Below are 15,440 nucleotides of genomic sequence, written 5' to 3' on the forward strand. Positions count from 1 at the left end.
TGGCCACACCAATTTAATTTGTTGTTTCTTAGATTTTTTTCAGAAAAAATATCTCCATATTTTTCGACAGGGCGAAAAAAAAACAGGCCAAGGCACCCCATGATAGCCGGAGATGTTACAATATGAGCCATGAAGTCAACATACCAGGCTGGTTTATAACTACAATAGATTTGAACTTTTAATGAAACAAAGTTGCATTGTTACATTGCAAGAACTTTAACAACTAGGAAGAAAAGGACTTTCTTTAACTCTTGGGGGCAAAATATGTCTTTCATTGAACATTTTGCAGTTGATTTAAAACCTCATAATTTTTTTTTTCTTTTTGCAAATCAGAAAAAACTGGTGAATACGAGAAACAACAAATTAAATTGGTGTGGCCTTAATGTTGTAAACGGATCCAATCTGGTTGAATTTGTAAGTGCTAGAACCAATATCTCACAAATCCCAACTGCCATTTCAAGATGATATCAAATGAGCAGCTCTAAAGTCGAGAAATGGATGATATTTTATGCATACATAACAGCAGACGCTTTGCAAAAGTCTCCTTGTCTAAGGTGTTTTTGTAAGATAAGGCCACGTAAAATGCCTAAATCAAATGACAAAGACGGAAATGTAAAGAAATAAATTTGACGACTAGATTATTCACCATACCAAATATACTCTGTGTCATTTGTTCAACCTTCATAACCACATAGATTTTATATATATAATGAAAGCAGCTTTTTTTCTTGCCAAACTTTTTTTATTCGCACGCTCGCATCAGTTTTGGGGTTCTCAGAGGATGTCATCCATATAATAAAATCACCATTGCCTAAGTTAATCCGGCTATCCCGTGACTCTTCGCAGACTATTCTCTTCGCAGTGAACAGAGAATGTAAACAAACAAACAAACATGAAACATGCTGAGACTCATATGATCACACACATCTATTGGATGCTTTACTCATTGGCCATGCTGTAAGGATCCACATTTTTTTTACAAAATCGACCCTTATATCATAGTGTATATCAAATAATTGTTGGCGTTTAAATTATAATGAATGACTACTTCATATTGAATTAATGACTGATAGAAATACCAATACATAAGAATTTTTAATTGTAATGTTACAGTAACGATATGTATAGATCTTTTGTTTTTCGTTTGTCAATATAGTAAGGTTTTTCGTAACATGACCCCCTTCGCTGGTGCTTTTTCCTTGCAGGATATTGAGTTGATTTTAGATTTGAAATCCATTATATTTGATATCAACATCCAAACTATTCCTCCTTGATTCATAGAATTACAAATTCACAAATACGTAATTACAAATTAAAGAAGATAACGTGACACTAACAGTCATGAAATTTTAACTACATATAGCATACAATTATGCCACATTATACCAGTTTAAGGTACAACTACAAAGCATAAAATAGTAACAACTACATAGCAATACGCAACACTTAAAGATCGCTTTTCGGAGGTCAGAGGTCAGATTACAATTATACAGTATTTAGCTTCTAGCTTGTATACATGTACATTACCACCAGTGCTTTAATTGGTTTGTGTCTATCTTGTATATCAACATATCATTCCCCCACTAAAACGAGAAGATGTTACCATCGTTAATACTCTATCAAACGGCAGGATTGTCATAACGTTCTTGAACAATGGTGGTGTGGTTGATCTGGCGTGTATTGAAAGTGAGACTTTATACATCTATAATTGAAATAATGTTCTTGTCATTGCGGTTTTGTCTTCGGTTTAGACAGATTGTAAATGGAAGCGTATCGTCACATAAAGAGTGAATAGCTGCAGGTCGGGTGCTGTGGCCATGGCAATCATCTATTCATTGTAACTTGTTGGAGATCATGTTTGGTTTTTCAGCTGGTAAGTTTGAATTTGGTGTTTACATAATATCTTCTTCATCAGTTTACTTATTACGGGTAAGAGACTGATAGGACGGTTATTACGTCGGTTCAGAGGAAGAATTTTGTTTAAGAAAGATATTGTCTTAGTCTGTTTCCACTGAGTAAGAAATACTCCTTTTCTCAAGGAAGAATTAAGAATATGGCACAGAGGTTCTGCTATGTAATCAGCAAAGATTCTTAGTAACGTATTGTCGGTATTGTAAAGTCCTGTGGTTTTACTAACTGGAAGTGAGTGGAGTTTAAAACTTGTGGACATGGCTCACTGTTACTTCTCCAAACGAAAAGGTCAAGGTCTTGGTTGCCATGATTTTGTCCTCGATCGGTGCTGTTATACTGACAAGATCAATTTCACCTCCCTGTGTGAGACCCTCTAACTTGTTAAGGAAATATTCATTAACCCTGACTATACCTGGAGGGGGGGGGGCGTCTAAAAGTGCCCGCGTCAACTTTGATGTCGTATCGCGTCTGAACGGCTTGCGCTAGAACTACAAAACTTGGTGACTATTGTTAACAACAATTTTGTATCAGTTGAGTATTACAATAATTTTTTGTTGCCATGGCAACGGGTTTCTGACAGGCATTTTGTGATAAATTTAATATTTTTTGTATTAACGATAGAATTTTATGGGTTATGTCAATCTACACATGGTTTCTAATATTAATATCATTTCTTGTAATTTCATGTAAATTTAATCATTAAAATGCATAATGTATGCTAATTTGATGGCATCGTCGACCAAAATCCAATATGGCGGATTAGATCTGGTATATACGGGTTTAATACGGGTTTCCTTAAAATTTCATCACTACTTCCATTTCTTTTTACAAAAAAACTTCATATGAATGTCTTTTGTCTATTTTCAATGTATTTTAGGAAAAAAAAACGTTTTCAAAATTCAATATTATGACCCAAGATGGCGGATAGATTTAATATACTTGATGTCATTTTATGACGTCACCGGGGTTGCTATGCTAATATTTTTGTTATTTATGTTGTATTCCATTACGTTTTTAGGTAATAAACTAGACGGTTTTGGCCAATAAAATCACATTAATGACGCCATAATGACGTCATATTATGCCATAATGACATGTTGATATGATGTATTGTGACTATAACACCATTCTCTAAAAATTGGTGCTCTTACGATATACCTTTCGAGAGTTCTGAGGGGTGCGAATGACAACCCCCCGGTCCCACGAATCCCAAAAAAGCACGGTCTAGATAGGGTTTAAGTATTCAGCTATTTAGAACTATCGGGTTTTCCAGTATGTTAATCTCCACCAGACTCCTTTACAGGCTGAATAAATGTTAGAAACCGGCTAAAGCTTCGGTCCCAATTGCGCCGGTGCCCGTCGGGGATGAAGCCCCGGTCGGGCTCAGGAGTCGGGAGCGCATCGGCTGTCGTGGTGACAATTTAATGTTTCCTTCAGTAGCATTTTGTTAAAAAGTTTGTCACCCTTAATGGTCGGTCTCCGGCAGGCACCCGGCAGATTCTCTGACGATGTGTTGTACTGCCCTATACGTAATGCAGAATTCACGCTTTTGTTGTGATCATTTGGACTGTGACGTCACACATTGTACCAGGGTTTACGAAGTATACACCTTTATTTTGTTCATCTGGTCTGTGACGTAACAAATGTGTCCCGGTGAATTGCCGGCAACCAGAGGGGTACCTATCGGTGTTCTCACGGCTCGGTCACGGCGACTTTTTGTCAGCCGGGCCCGGGTAGAATCTAAGTCAGAATTAAATTCTTCTCGGGTCCCCACCGGGCCGAAAAATAGCCCGGTAGCCGCAGGGTGTCCCGCGGGGCCACGAAGGGGTCACGCCGGAAAGTGCCATAAAACAGCCCGGGAACTACCCCGCAAGGCCCCTTTTTCAATTGGGACCGAAGCATATGGGGGGGGGGCACTATATGGCCGGCCAACTCTTCTGGCCAATGTTGTCCCCTTACCCGATTACTAACATTTATTCAGTCTGCAAAGGAGTCTGGTGGAGAATACTCGGTCCCGGCCTTCCCGCAAGTCGGATCGCCCGGCCGGGCCGATACCTCGTACGATAAGGAATACCCCGTGTTGTATTCTATATGTATTCTTTATCGGAAAAGTAGCTATAGGCGGTCAAGATGCGATTGAGGTATTTGAAAGTTGGTCGTCTCTGGGGTTCTCTGTCCCAGCACCGCTTCATGATATCGTACAGGGGTTCCGGCCAGTCGTCCTCCCGGGGCAAGCGGTAGCCACGGCGGACTTGGGCTATCACAGTGTCATTTTCCCATTCTGCAAAAAAAAAATTACAAAACAAATCAACGTTAACATATATGCGTGTTTTGTATTGGATTTTTCGTAGATAATCATTAGTTTGACTGGAGTATAGCATATTCGATAAAAGCTCAAAGCCCCAGGCAGCTATATAAAAAGTGTCAACTTTGATATCACATACATCTGAACGGCTAGCGCTAGAACCGCCAAACTCGGTGACTTTTCCAAAAATATTGTTGACAAAAAATTTTGTACCGTCGGAATAAGATAATAATTATTTGACAGGCATTTTTTGCTAAATTTAGTAATATTCGTTTCAACAATAGAATTTTATGGGTTTTATGTCAAGTTACACATTGTTTCTAATTTTAATAAGATCTCATATAAATTTGTTGAATTTTATTATTAAAAATGCATGAATTTTTTAACTTTATGACGTAATTGGCCAAAATCCAAGATGGCGAACCATATCATTAGATCAGGTATGTACAGGTTATTTTCGTTAAAATTTCATTTATACTTCCATTCCTTTGTTACAAAAAAAGATACATATGAATGGCTTTAGTCTGTCTACAATGTATTTTAGGCTTTATATTATTTTAGGCTATTCAAAACTGAGCTTGATGCTTGGAGCTTGATGATTTAAGATGGTGGATAGCTTAATATGCATGACGTCAATTTATGACGTCACTGGTGTTGCGTCAACGTTGCATCAGAATTTTGCCTGTTGCAGACGTTACCTTTTCCAACATAACATTTGGAAACTACAGACGGGATGTGGACTTTATATGCGCGAATGTACAGTACATTATGTATTTCGCGCAGGTGCAGTACGTTCTGCCGACGTGCTACCCTACCAAAGTATGGAATCCGTCCCTTGGTCAGGATCTCAGTCATCAGGATACCGAAGGACCAGACATCAGACTGTGACGTGAACTCCTTCGTGTCAATAGCTTCAATCGCCGTCCACCGAATCGGCATCTTACCTATAGCATTTGGAATTAGAATTTAGACAAGTTGGCTGGAACTCATTTAAATCCAATGGAAGCCCAATTGAAGGCTACATCATGTACACAAATTTATTTAAAACATTATCATAATGATACATAGATAATCTCCAAGTAGATACATGTAGATCATTCGGTGGCAAAATAATATCCAAACGGCAGGGCATTACCCAATTGGACACAGTTTCCTACGTATTCTCTCGCGAGTTTCCATCCCCAAAATGCATTGCGAAAACATGGGCCTAAACCTCATTTGCATAGGACAGGAAGGCATGATCCTGGTGACGTTAAACCGCCTGTTTTTCACTGTGTTTTGAGGTGTTGGGGCATTTTATGCTCAACATCAATTAAATTACTATGGGTCGAATCTGACAACAGATAGAGAATGAAGTTTTCATGTTCTTTTTAACATGGAACATGTGGTTTGTAACGTTACACAGCATCAGTATAGCGTTACCACTATAACGTTACAAAACACATATTCAAAAAAAATTCCCTATTTGTTCAGATTCAACCCATAGTAATTTAATAAACGTTAAGCATAAAATGCCCCAACACCTCAAAACACAATGGAAAACAAGCTTATTATCATGCCGCCACCAACGCAGACAGACGTATGAAAGAACAGACATACTTTTTATCACCTGAGTAAAGTGAGAAAATTCGTGTTAAGTGCCTTTCCCAACAAGGTCACAAGATTGGTGACTTGGCAGGGTTCGAATCTGGTTCCGATGCGAGCACCCTGCCGTTGCGCAACAGGACCCAACTACTAATCAATTTGGGGGGAGTTAATCAAGTAAAAGAGTAAAATATGAACTAACGACTTGTGGTCACAACGTAGATGCTGTCCAGCCTGGCCAGGCCAAAGTCCGCCACCTTGCACAGGTTTTTCTCACCAACAAGGACATTTGCTGATCGCAGGTCTCGGTGGATAACGTTGTTATCCGCAAGGTACTCCATACCAGCAGCGACCTGTAAAAGGATCCAAGCAGTTTTACACGACAGAAAAAAACGCAAGACATGTAAGGGGGCCCGCAAGCCCTTAAGTTCCGTAGAGCGTAATCGGCCGTTTTAATTCTACGTAGAGTGTAGACGGACCCCTCTAATTCAACGTAGAGCGTAATTGGCGCATTTAGCGTAGAGCGTAAATCGTTTTATTTTATTTGTATTTTATTTTATTTTATTTGTATTTTTAGGATTTTCTGTGCGAATAGAAAAAATGTTTGTTTACATTTTGATATAGTTTGTGGTGTTTTGTTTTATTGCCAAGCACAGAAATGTTAGAAATGTGAAGTAATTGCCCAGGGAAAATTGGGTTTGTTGAAATGCGGATGTAAATGCTAATTATATGAATTTTCTTTCATTCAAAATGTTTTAATTGTTGGCACAAAATGTTACATAATGTCCCTTTAAGTGAACTCCAATAATATCCATATATGTACCTGAGCACCCATGTCAATTAGGTTAACCAGTTCCAGTCGTTTCCCTTCCCCATGACGTAGGTAGTGCTCCAGACTACCGTTACACACGAACTCTGTGATGATGTAGATGGGGTCCTCCTTCGTGCAGACACCGAGAAGCTATATGTGCACATGAAACAATAAATGAACATTGTTCTTAGGAACAAACTGAGATTATTTTATTACCTTTGATAACCATACCAGAAATACCAGAACTAATTTAAAACTTGAAAGGCCGACATTTGCTCAGGAGCAAATGCAGCATGGCTCCACCACATCCCTCAGACCAAAATTGGACCTCTCCGCCCCCTAAATCACCCCTGTTCAAAATGTTACGCGATCCAACAGTCTATACCTCTATGCAGCAACGGAATCTTCCGATGCCTTTTGCTGTTGGACATGTATTCATAGCTGCCAAGGATTTGTATTTGCCTAATGCAAACTGTTGATTTTCAAGATTAGAAACGTTTATGCCCCAAATTGCAAAAAAGTGTGACAAACCTACTAAAGCAATTAAATGCAGTTTAGCTGTTAATATGCTATATCCTGTGCGGGTGCAATGTCTTAATCCAATTACAGTTCAGCACCCAATTGACCAGCAGGAAGATTACAACCGCCCAACGATGTTGAAAGCTGCATGCCTATTGGCTTTTGCTCGGCATTCCTTTCTGATGACTCATTCTGTCTACACAGTAACTATACTTGGATTAAAACAGCCAAAAGTCCCAAATTATACAATTCTAAAGGATACATGCCAAAAGTTATACTGAGTAGATGTTGGTAGATATATAAAGCATACCCATACCAAATGTCAGATGATTTGAGTGTAATACTAAGTCGCCAGGACCCCAAACAAAACAATATGAAAGCATGTATCCACAAAAAAAAGACCATGGGGGTATTTGCCCGCTCTACCTCCATGCCAAATTTCAGGTTATTTGGCTGAAAAAAAAGTTGAATTCATTTAAAGAAATGACAGGAGGAGAAGAAGGAAAATGAGAAGGTGAAGAAGAAGACTGGGGTTAGAAGAGACATGAGAGAACACAATATATTTCACCACTTCGTGGTGTGGTAAAGCCATAAAAAACAGTACCAGAAATAAAGGAAACATTTAGAGTTAGATTTAATGTCGCTCCAGCCAGTTTCAGTTGTGTCTTTCTTTGAACTATGGCTTCACCACACCACGACGATTTAACACTTTTGATTGAATGTACCTGGACAATGTTGCGGTGCTGTAGCTTCTTCATGGTGTCAGCCTCCCGAAGGAACTGGTCGTCCGGCATCGATGTCTTCTTAGCAGTCTTCACTGCAACTGTGACGATTTCTTTCCAAAGTCCTAGGCAAAGGACAGAGGGGTTACAATTTTGCTTATTCATCTTACAAGGAAAGGCTAAGCCACAAACCACCTTCAAGGGCATCAGCTAAAAGCGAAACGTTTTTTTCCTATGTGTATCTGTCTATTTCAGATATGTGTAGAAGTCGTCTTGGCTTGTACATGGTCTAGTGTCTTGTTCCTGTATTGTAAATAAAAGCAACAAAGAGAGAAAAAATTGTCACAACGTAACCCGTGTCTTTAGTTGGCTGTGCCATCTTATTGAAAGAATCTACAGCTACAATTGCATCAGATTATGAATGCTCAATGTTCTACCTACAATACATATTGTATATATTGTACTCTACTTTCTACATTATATTTGGCAAAAGAAAAATGAAAACTTAGTTGACAGACCTTTATACACGTCCCCAAAGTCACCATGCCCTATCCTTTCCTGAAGCCTGATGTTGTCTCGTGAAATCTCCCAAATTTCTGCATGTGACTCTGGAACCTCTGGCTTTGTTGCTGGACACGGAGTACTCAGTGGGCAACTGCCGATTTGTCCTTCCGCTGTGACAAAGAAAGTAATTGTTCAAATGATTCGTTGTATAGGACAGGCAGTACTATTACCTTCGTTCATAGAAACCTATAGTTAAATACACTGGAACAAGTGCTCGTGAAAATATTTTCTCACATTTCAATCTCAAAAATCCTTCTGCACCAGAGAGCCTCCCAAATATAGAAAGGAAACAGGGGATCTTGGATTTTGACCAATAGCGTCATCATATTCGGCTTATGGTTATCTCGTGATTTGGGGTGGGATAAACATGTTCAGGTCATTATTTCCAAGACAAGTTCAAGACTCTTTTGGCTAAAAAAATTAAAACGGTTCGGACTCATTTTAGACCTCCTTGCGTTTTATAAAGGTTATATACGCCCCACATTAGAGTACGCTGCCCCCGTTTGGAGCCCCAGCATCACGACGCAACAATCCATGAAGATCGAGCGAATACAGAAACGTGCCCTTAGAATTATCCTTGGCGCCCAATATACCCATTACGATGAAGCCCTAACTCACCTATGTCTGCCCTCCTTGGAAAACAGGAGAGAAACCCTTAGTCTTAAGTTTGCTAAATCCTTGCTAAGTTCCCCCACATTTAGAGGCTGGTTACCTCCAACCCGTTCGGAAGTTCATGCTAAAAACCTTAAAAGTTCCCAGCAACTCTGCATCCCACTGGCAAAAACAAACCGCTACAAAAACAGCCCTATCCCGTACTTCACTTACCTCTTGAACAAATTTACCTGTTAAAATCTCCAAGTGTCAATTATTACATCAATTATTATAGCTTATTAAGAACCTTTTCAATTCCTTATAATGTTATCATCATAATGTCATTGTTTACTAGTTTTTTTTTAATTTGTTATCATGTTGATCCTGTAATATAGATATAGATTTGTTATGTTGATCATGTAAAATGCGCAATTCAGCATCTTTGTACACAAATGAAGCTGCTATGTATTTTACTGAAATGTGAACGAAGTCAATAAACTCAATATATATATATTAGCATAGATTGTGCATAATACTTGAAATACTTACATAAAGATGTTATTAGTATTAGTAAATTACAAAATATTTGTATTAGAAAGCGTGTGTAAATTAACACAAAAGTTTTACTTGGCTTAAACATTTTATTGTTTACTGCCAAAATTACTGTTTTTTTACGAAAAATTCATGTAAGAAACCCACGGCAACACGAAAATTTCTCATCCTATCTCACTGCTTTGAAATTGGTGCCAATAGCATTTTAGGAAAATTCACGAAGTTTTGGCGCTAGCGCAAGACGTTCGGATGCTATCCAACATCAAAGTTAGCACTGGTACTTTTACCCCCCCCCCCCCCAAAAAAATAGGGTTAAGGATGCAGTGCATGGGCATACCAAGATAATGTTCCACAAGTTCCTTTAGGCTGTCAAATTCCAAGGCAGAATCAGCAAACACTTTTCCTTCAGTGGACTTAGTCACCTTGAAGTGACACACACTGTTGTTTCCAGTCTTGTTGCGCAACACCGATATCGTGTATAGGTGTGGGCCTGAAAAAACAACACATTGTTATCTTGAAAGTTCATTTCTGTTGATTTCATCGATGCAGGTTTGAATCAAAACAAGATTCGCCATTGCATTTACATTGAAGTTAAACTTGTAATAATAGTAATTGATTGTCATTTCACGGTTTATAATTCCACCCCTCAATACATTCTTTACTCAGCATGAAAGTTCAGCTGTGTTGGTACAAGTTATCATGAAATAAAGACTAAACTTTCCTTTCATCACTGGGATGAATTGGGTCTTACCCCCAATTTTTGGCTGACGGAAAATATTATTATGAAAACGAAAGGTCTCAAGATTTTTCCAAGACGTTTTCAAAGCATCTTGACACTTTTCCATAGCATCTCAAGATTGTTTAAAAGATCTCAAGATTAGAGAGCAATTTCAACATTTCTTTCAAGATTGCTTTTTAAATCTTGAAGTCTTTTAGAAAAATATTTTTTAAAGCATCTCGAGATACTATGGAAAAATATCAAGATGCTTTGAAAACGTATTGGAAAGATCTTGAGACCTTTCGTTTTCATATTAAGATTTTCTGAAAGATCTTTAGATTGTCAAGAAAAAACTCAAGATTGTTTCATAAGATCTCGTCTAAAATATTGAGATCTTTGTAATAAATCTTAAGATTTTTCTATTTTTCAGGAAGCGTGAAGACTAATGCTTGGTGTCATTATGATCCGCCATGTTACAGAGAAGTTTTTGGTGACGTCTCCGGGAGGAGCCAAATGTTACAGTATTGTATGCAATTTGCAAACATTCTAGGAATTGTACAGGAATTTTGTCCACAGGCATGAAATGTCCAGAGGAGTGTCTCCCAACTCTTTTTGCATACTCACGTCTATGCCCACATTCCTGGAAACCCTTGGGAAAACCTGTCTGCCCCGGATGCCCTACTTTCTGTGACCCCGGGCCTCGATCACTATACACTCAAGGGAGGAGTGCGCTGTATACCAAGGCTTCCTTAAAGTCATGAAATCATAGCAGTGCCATGCAAACAATAACCATAACAGCAACCACAGTTGGCGAGGCAATGTATGTAAGCTGTAAACAGCCAGAGGCATTAGTCCAAAGTGTTCTGATCAGTCCAATAATAATCTGCTCGACTGGTTACAATTAGCCCTGAGGCATAAACTTGCAATAAAGCTATTCTATTATATAATTGGCATTACCGGTTTCGCCGATGTCTTCTGTACTTCTCACTAGGAAAGTACCGACTGGGTTGTCATCAGAAAGAAGACGATTATCTGTGTCTCGTCGGTCCAAGGGTCCTGCGAACCATCTGGAGGTGAAAAATACAAATCAATTGATAAACATAATGTACTAGAAATACAATTACATCCCGAACATTAAAAAATAGCGAATTGTAAAACATGTTAAGATATTCGCACAATCTGCAAAGCGTTCATTGCAAGTAGCCATTTAACTTCTATATCAGAAATGTGCATAACATACGTACATTTTGGTCACTTACACATGGCGATCTCTTCCCACACAATCAAACGAAAGATAATATGATTCTTGTATTCTTTTCATTTCGCATTGTCCTGTGTATTGATGTGCAAATACTAAGTGTATGCACTACATATTGTTCATGGTGGAAAAATGAAATCTTTGCATTTGTTTGAAATCTTTAGGTATGTGTTTCTTCTGGAAAAGTCACCGCATTAAACGTTCCTTTTGTCTTCCAAACTGCGTGTTTTCGTCCTTGTTTTTGGTTTGTGATAAATAATGCAAACAAACTTAGTTGAAAGACGTCAATATTTACTTCTCTTCTTGCAGCTCGTCAAGAGGCGCCACGTAGTTGTAAGGAACCAATCCCACCTCCAAGTTGTCAAGCGACTGAGCCTTGTACCACCGACCATTCCTGAAAAGGAGGAAGGAGAACAACGGTATATAAACTACTATTAAGACGTTATTTCTTTCTAACAGCGTTGGTTTGAATAAAGACAAAGCTACATTGACACTATGCTTAAAGGCATGAACACCAGAATTATCTTTCCTACTTCTTATAGTTTTATGCAAAATGATACTTTATCAGGCTCTTTAAATGTAGCAAAATAAAACATTGTAGAATACATATAATATATATATACACAAAGATATATATATACCTATAATCAAGAATTTTCAAGTGTTGGCCCTCCTGGATGCTGAGATCTTCTGGCAATTGTGCTTTGTAGTCATAGAGCACGGTGTATGTGTGCTTATCTGTGCATATGAAAAAAATTGCAGATAACTCCATTGGTACGAAATCAATAACCAAACTGTAAATATGTCATATCATGTTATGTCATAGAAACAATCATTAGTAAACTAAAGCAACACATAAAAGCAACAAACAAACAAACAAACACGCCCTTAATAATAGCTTTAAGCTAGTTGGGCTGCCCTGGCTGTGTTGTACCAGCCGAACCAATAAATAAATAATAAAGAAACAAACAAACAGCAACTAATGATAGTTCAGCATGCAGTAACAAAAAGCAAATCAAACGCGGTAACTCACCAAGGCCTGTCTCCTGACCTAGGTTCAGTTGACTTTTGCTGAATTCTCTCCTGAGCTCCTTGCCCTGGAAGTGATCGCTCTCTCTGACCTCTTCCACGACCGTAGCCGGGAACCATCCTTGCTTTTCGTCGTGCATGGTCTCCCCGAACCACCAACCGTCAGGCTTCTTACGCAAGACGAAGAGGGTGTCTCCTTCTTCGAGAGACAGCTCATCAGGCTCCTCTGGGTCCCTGCGAAGGATGACTGTAACGATGGGACAATTGTCCTTCGGGTAGACCCTCCCTCCTTCCTCATCTGTACCCAGCTGTTGGAAGGCTTCAACCCAACGTGTCAGCTCACTCGGAGACTTGGCTGCGAACACCATCTCTTCTTGCTTCCCATTGCAGTCCTCGAGGAGAGTCACACTGAACTTGAAGTTCTCTTCTACCGGTTTAGACCAGAACCACGACATGAACCCTTTCTGCTCCTTCTTGGCAACTGAGAGATCTTCACAACTGTCATAAATGCTGTCAATCTCACGTACGTCCACCCGATCCCGCTTGCAGAAGTTCCTCAGGCTGAGGAGGCTGCCCAATTTTTCCTTCTTCTTTGTTAACAAAAGATAGTCAGTCAGGAGGACTACGTGAATCTTCGTCTTCTTTCCTCTTCCTGGAATCCATGTCAGTTCACCCTGTTTGACGATGGACCGATCCTTGTTCAGTATGGAGAAGTTTGGATTGACTTTGTCAAAGTTCAGCTTCTTGACGAGATCTTCTAATTCCATCATCTGTAGCTCTCTGCGTGTGGCTTGGTTACACTGCTTGGAGACGTCCCTCACAGCCATCAGTGCGCCTAATGCCGTGTCATAGAGCTCCGTGCCCATCTCTCTCAAACTCATGATCCCCTCCACCAGTAGCGGGAACCGAGTGATGCGCTGCATCGGCAGGATCAGAAATGAACTGAATGGCAGTTTCCCACACCTTTCATCGAGCTCCAGTTTCTTCAGGGCATCAGAGAAGTTCTGATTTGGTTCCTTGCTCTGCGTTCCTTCAGAAAGTGACCTTAAGGTGTTCTCCTGAAGTGGCAGATTCTTGCAGTAGCTCTTGTAAGGAACCAGGAGACCCTTTCTAGCGTGATTGGTGATGATGTCACAAACATCACTTATGACCACATTCTCCTGTTGCCTGGCAATCAAGTCGTTAAAAAACGACTGACTTGCCTTCACTACTTCTCTTGAATTTGACATTAATGCCTTGTATTCGCTTGGTGTGATCGAACTTCTCAATTCATCATCTGACATGAAATGCTCGACAAAGACGATCATACTGTGAAGATAGGACCCCTCCGTCTTCAAGACTTCAAAGATAGCCTCTTGGAGTTGTCGTTGCTTTGTGGTCATGTCGTACTTGACGTTGCTCTTGATGACTTCAGGGAGACTTGACCAACTCTGTCCGAGACTTGAATTCCAGAAGACCACCGGAGTTTCATACGTAGGCCCCTTGTGAATGGCTGGTGTCCGCTCGCTTCGCAGGTGCTGATATAGTGGTCCTGTACTCAGGGAATCAAGGGTTGACGTACCTGCCTGTCCGCTGTGTACGGTGTCTACTTCTCTTCGGTTTGGCATGGTGTATGTGCATCCTTCGCTCGTGCAAATGGTCTTAATGACTGGATCACTCTGCAAACCACCTGATAGGGCCACTAGTTTGATGGTGTAGCTTGTGCTCTCTTGTAGGGAACTGCAAGATACCGACGTCTGATCTCGTGACAACCTTCGCCTTTGCACTACGACAACTGGCTCTGTTATCTTCGTAATTTCAAGCTTGTACCCATCTACCGCTTCCTCCGATGGATCCCATGCAACTTTCACCGACGTGTCGTCATAGTACTCCACCCTGAAGTTCTTAACGGGAGAAGGTTTTGAGGAGATTGTCCCAGTTGTTTTTGCCTGGGGCTTTTCTCCATATAGATTCACCAGTGAAGAAATTTTCCTTTTGATCTTCATCCTGGTTCCCAAGGCTTTTATCCCAAGATCTTCTTTCAGCATCTTGTCGTCCAGTTCCAGAAGAGTTGTTCCGTCGATCTCATTTTCTCGAAATAGTTCTCCATATACTTCTAACTCTGGATAACTTTCAAACAGTTCCTTGATATCGCTTGGTGTCATCTCTTGGATTGACATCTTCCTCTCGGGGAGCTTATCTGCTTCGGCTGCTGATTGCTGTCCTTGGTCCGTGTTGGATTGCTTTTTGGGGTTCGGATGAGGCAACGGTCCTGGTACTGGAGCAGAAGGAGGCTTGGGGACTGAATCTTCTTCATGTAACTGCGTCGCTTCATCGGGGATAGGCTGTCCATCTGCCTCGCTGGCCAATTCTTGTGACGATACGGACGTCTTCGGCATAGGATTCAGAGCAGGAGGGGGCTCTCGACCAGGTTCAGGGAGGATGGCTGGCTTTGGCTTCGGTTTTGGCTTCGGCACAGGCTTTTTGGAGGAGAAAGACTCTGATTCCAGCCTCTTTGTTTCAAACTGCTGCATAGCTTGAGCAACAGGACCGGTCGGGACACGAGCAGGATGACTATGGGCAAATTTAGGCAATGATCACCGTGATGTATACACAATATTCACTGGGTCACCCCACAGATTCTAAGGCTGACAATTCACAAATTGTCGAATAACAATAATATCTACTTGATCTTGTTCTACAAATTTCTCTTAACCACACAGAAAACATAATATTTTTATACGTTGATATGAGGGCATAGGAGCCTAAGAGCCTAAATTGTACATTTGAGATGGTAAAAAAGTCTTAATTTACACAATTTAGTTGGTGTATGACAAACAGGTGAATCAATTTCTGTGGTCTCGTGTTAATGGATTCCTATAACAAAGTTCAGGTCA

At 40.0% G+C, this 15,440-nt stretch overlaps 1 protein-coding gene across 1 annotated transcript; it reads right to left on the minus strand.

Annotated features, from left to right (window-relative positions):
* Positions 1 to 3,731: 3,731 nt before the first annotated feature.
* On the minus strand, positions 3,732 to 15,113 carry LOC109483652 (rho guanine nucleotide exchange factor 26-like). Its single transcript, XM_019786687.1, has 11 exons — positions 12,569 to 15,113; positions 12,177 to 12,273; positions 11,831 to 11,929; positions 11,235 to 11,344; positions 9,897 to 10,049; positions 8,371 to 8,526; positions 7,856 to 7,977; positions 6,624 to 6,761; positions 6,006 to 6,153; positions 5,032 to 5,160; positions 3,732 to 4,192 (listed from the first exon to the last, which is right to left on the minus strand). Exons 1-11 carry the CDS (start codon positions 15,075 to 15,077, stop codon positions 3,999 to 4,001), a joined length of 3,855 nt encoding a protein of 1,284 aa, XP_019642246.1. The 5' UTR covers positions 15,078 to 15,113; the 3' UTR covers positions 3,732 to 3,998.
* Between the last annotated feature and the right edge of the window lie 327 nt (positions 15,114 to 15,440).

The sequence above is a fragment of the Branchiostoma belcheri genome, unplaced genomic scaffold (genome assembly GCF_001625305.1).
Source record: "Branchiostoma belcheri isolate BF01 breed outbred unplaced genomic scaffold, Haploidv18h27 scaffold659, whole genome shotgun sequence".
In the NCBI taxonomy this organism is placed as follows: domain Eukaryota; kingdom Metazoa; phylum Chordata; class Leptocardii; order Amphioxiformes; family Branchiostomatidae; genus Branchiostoma; species Branchiostoma belcheri.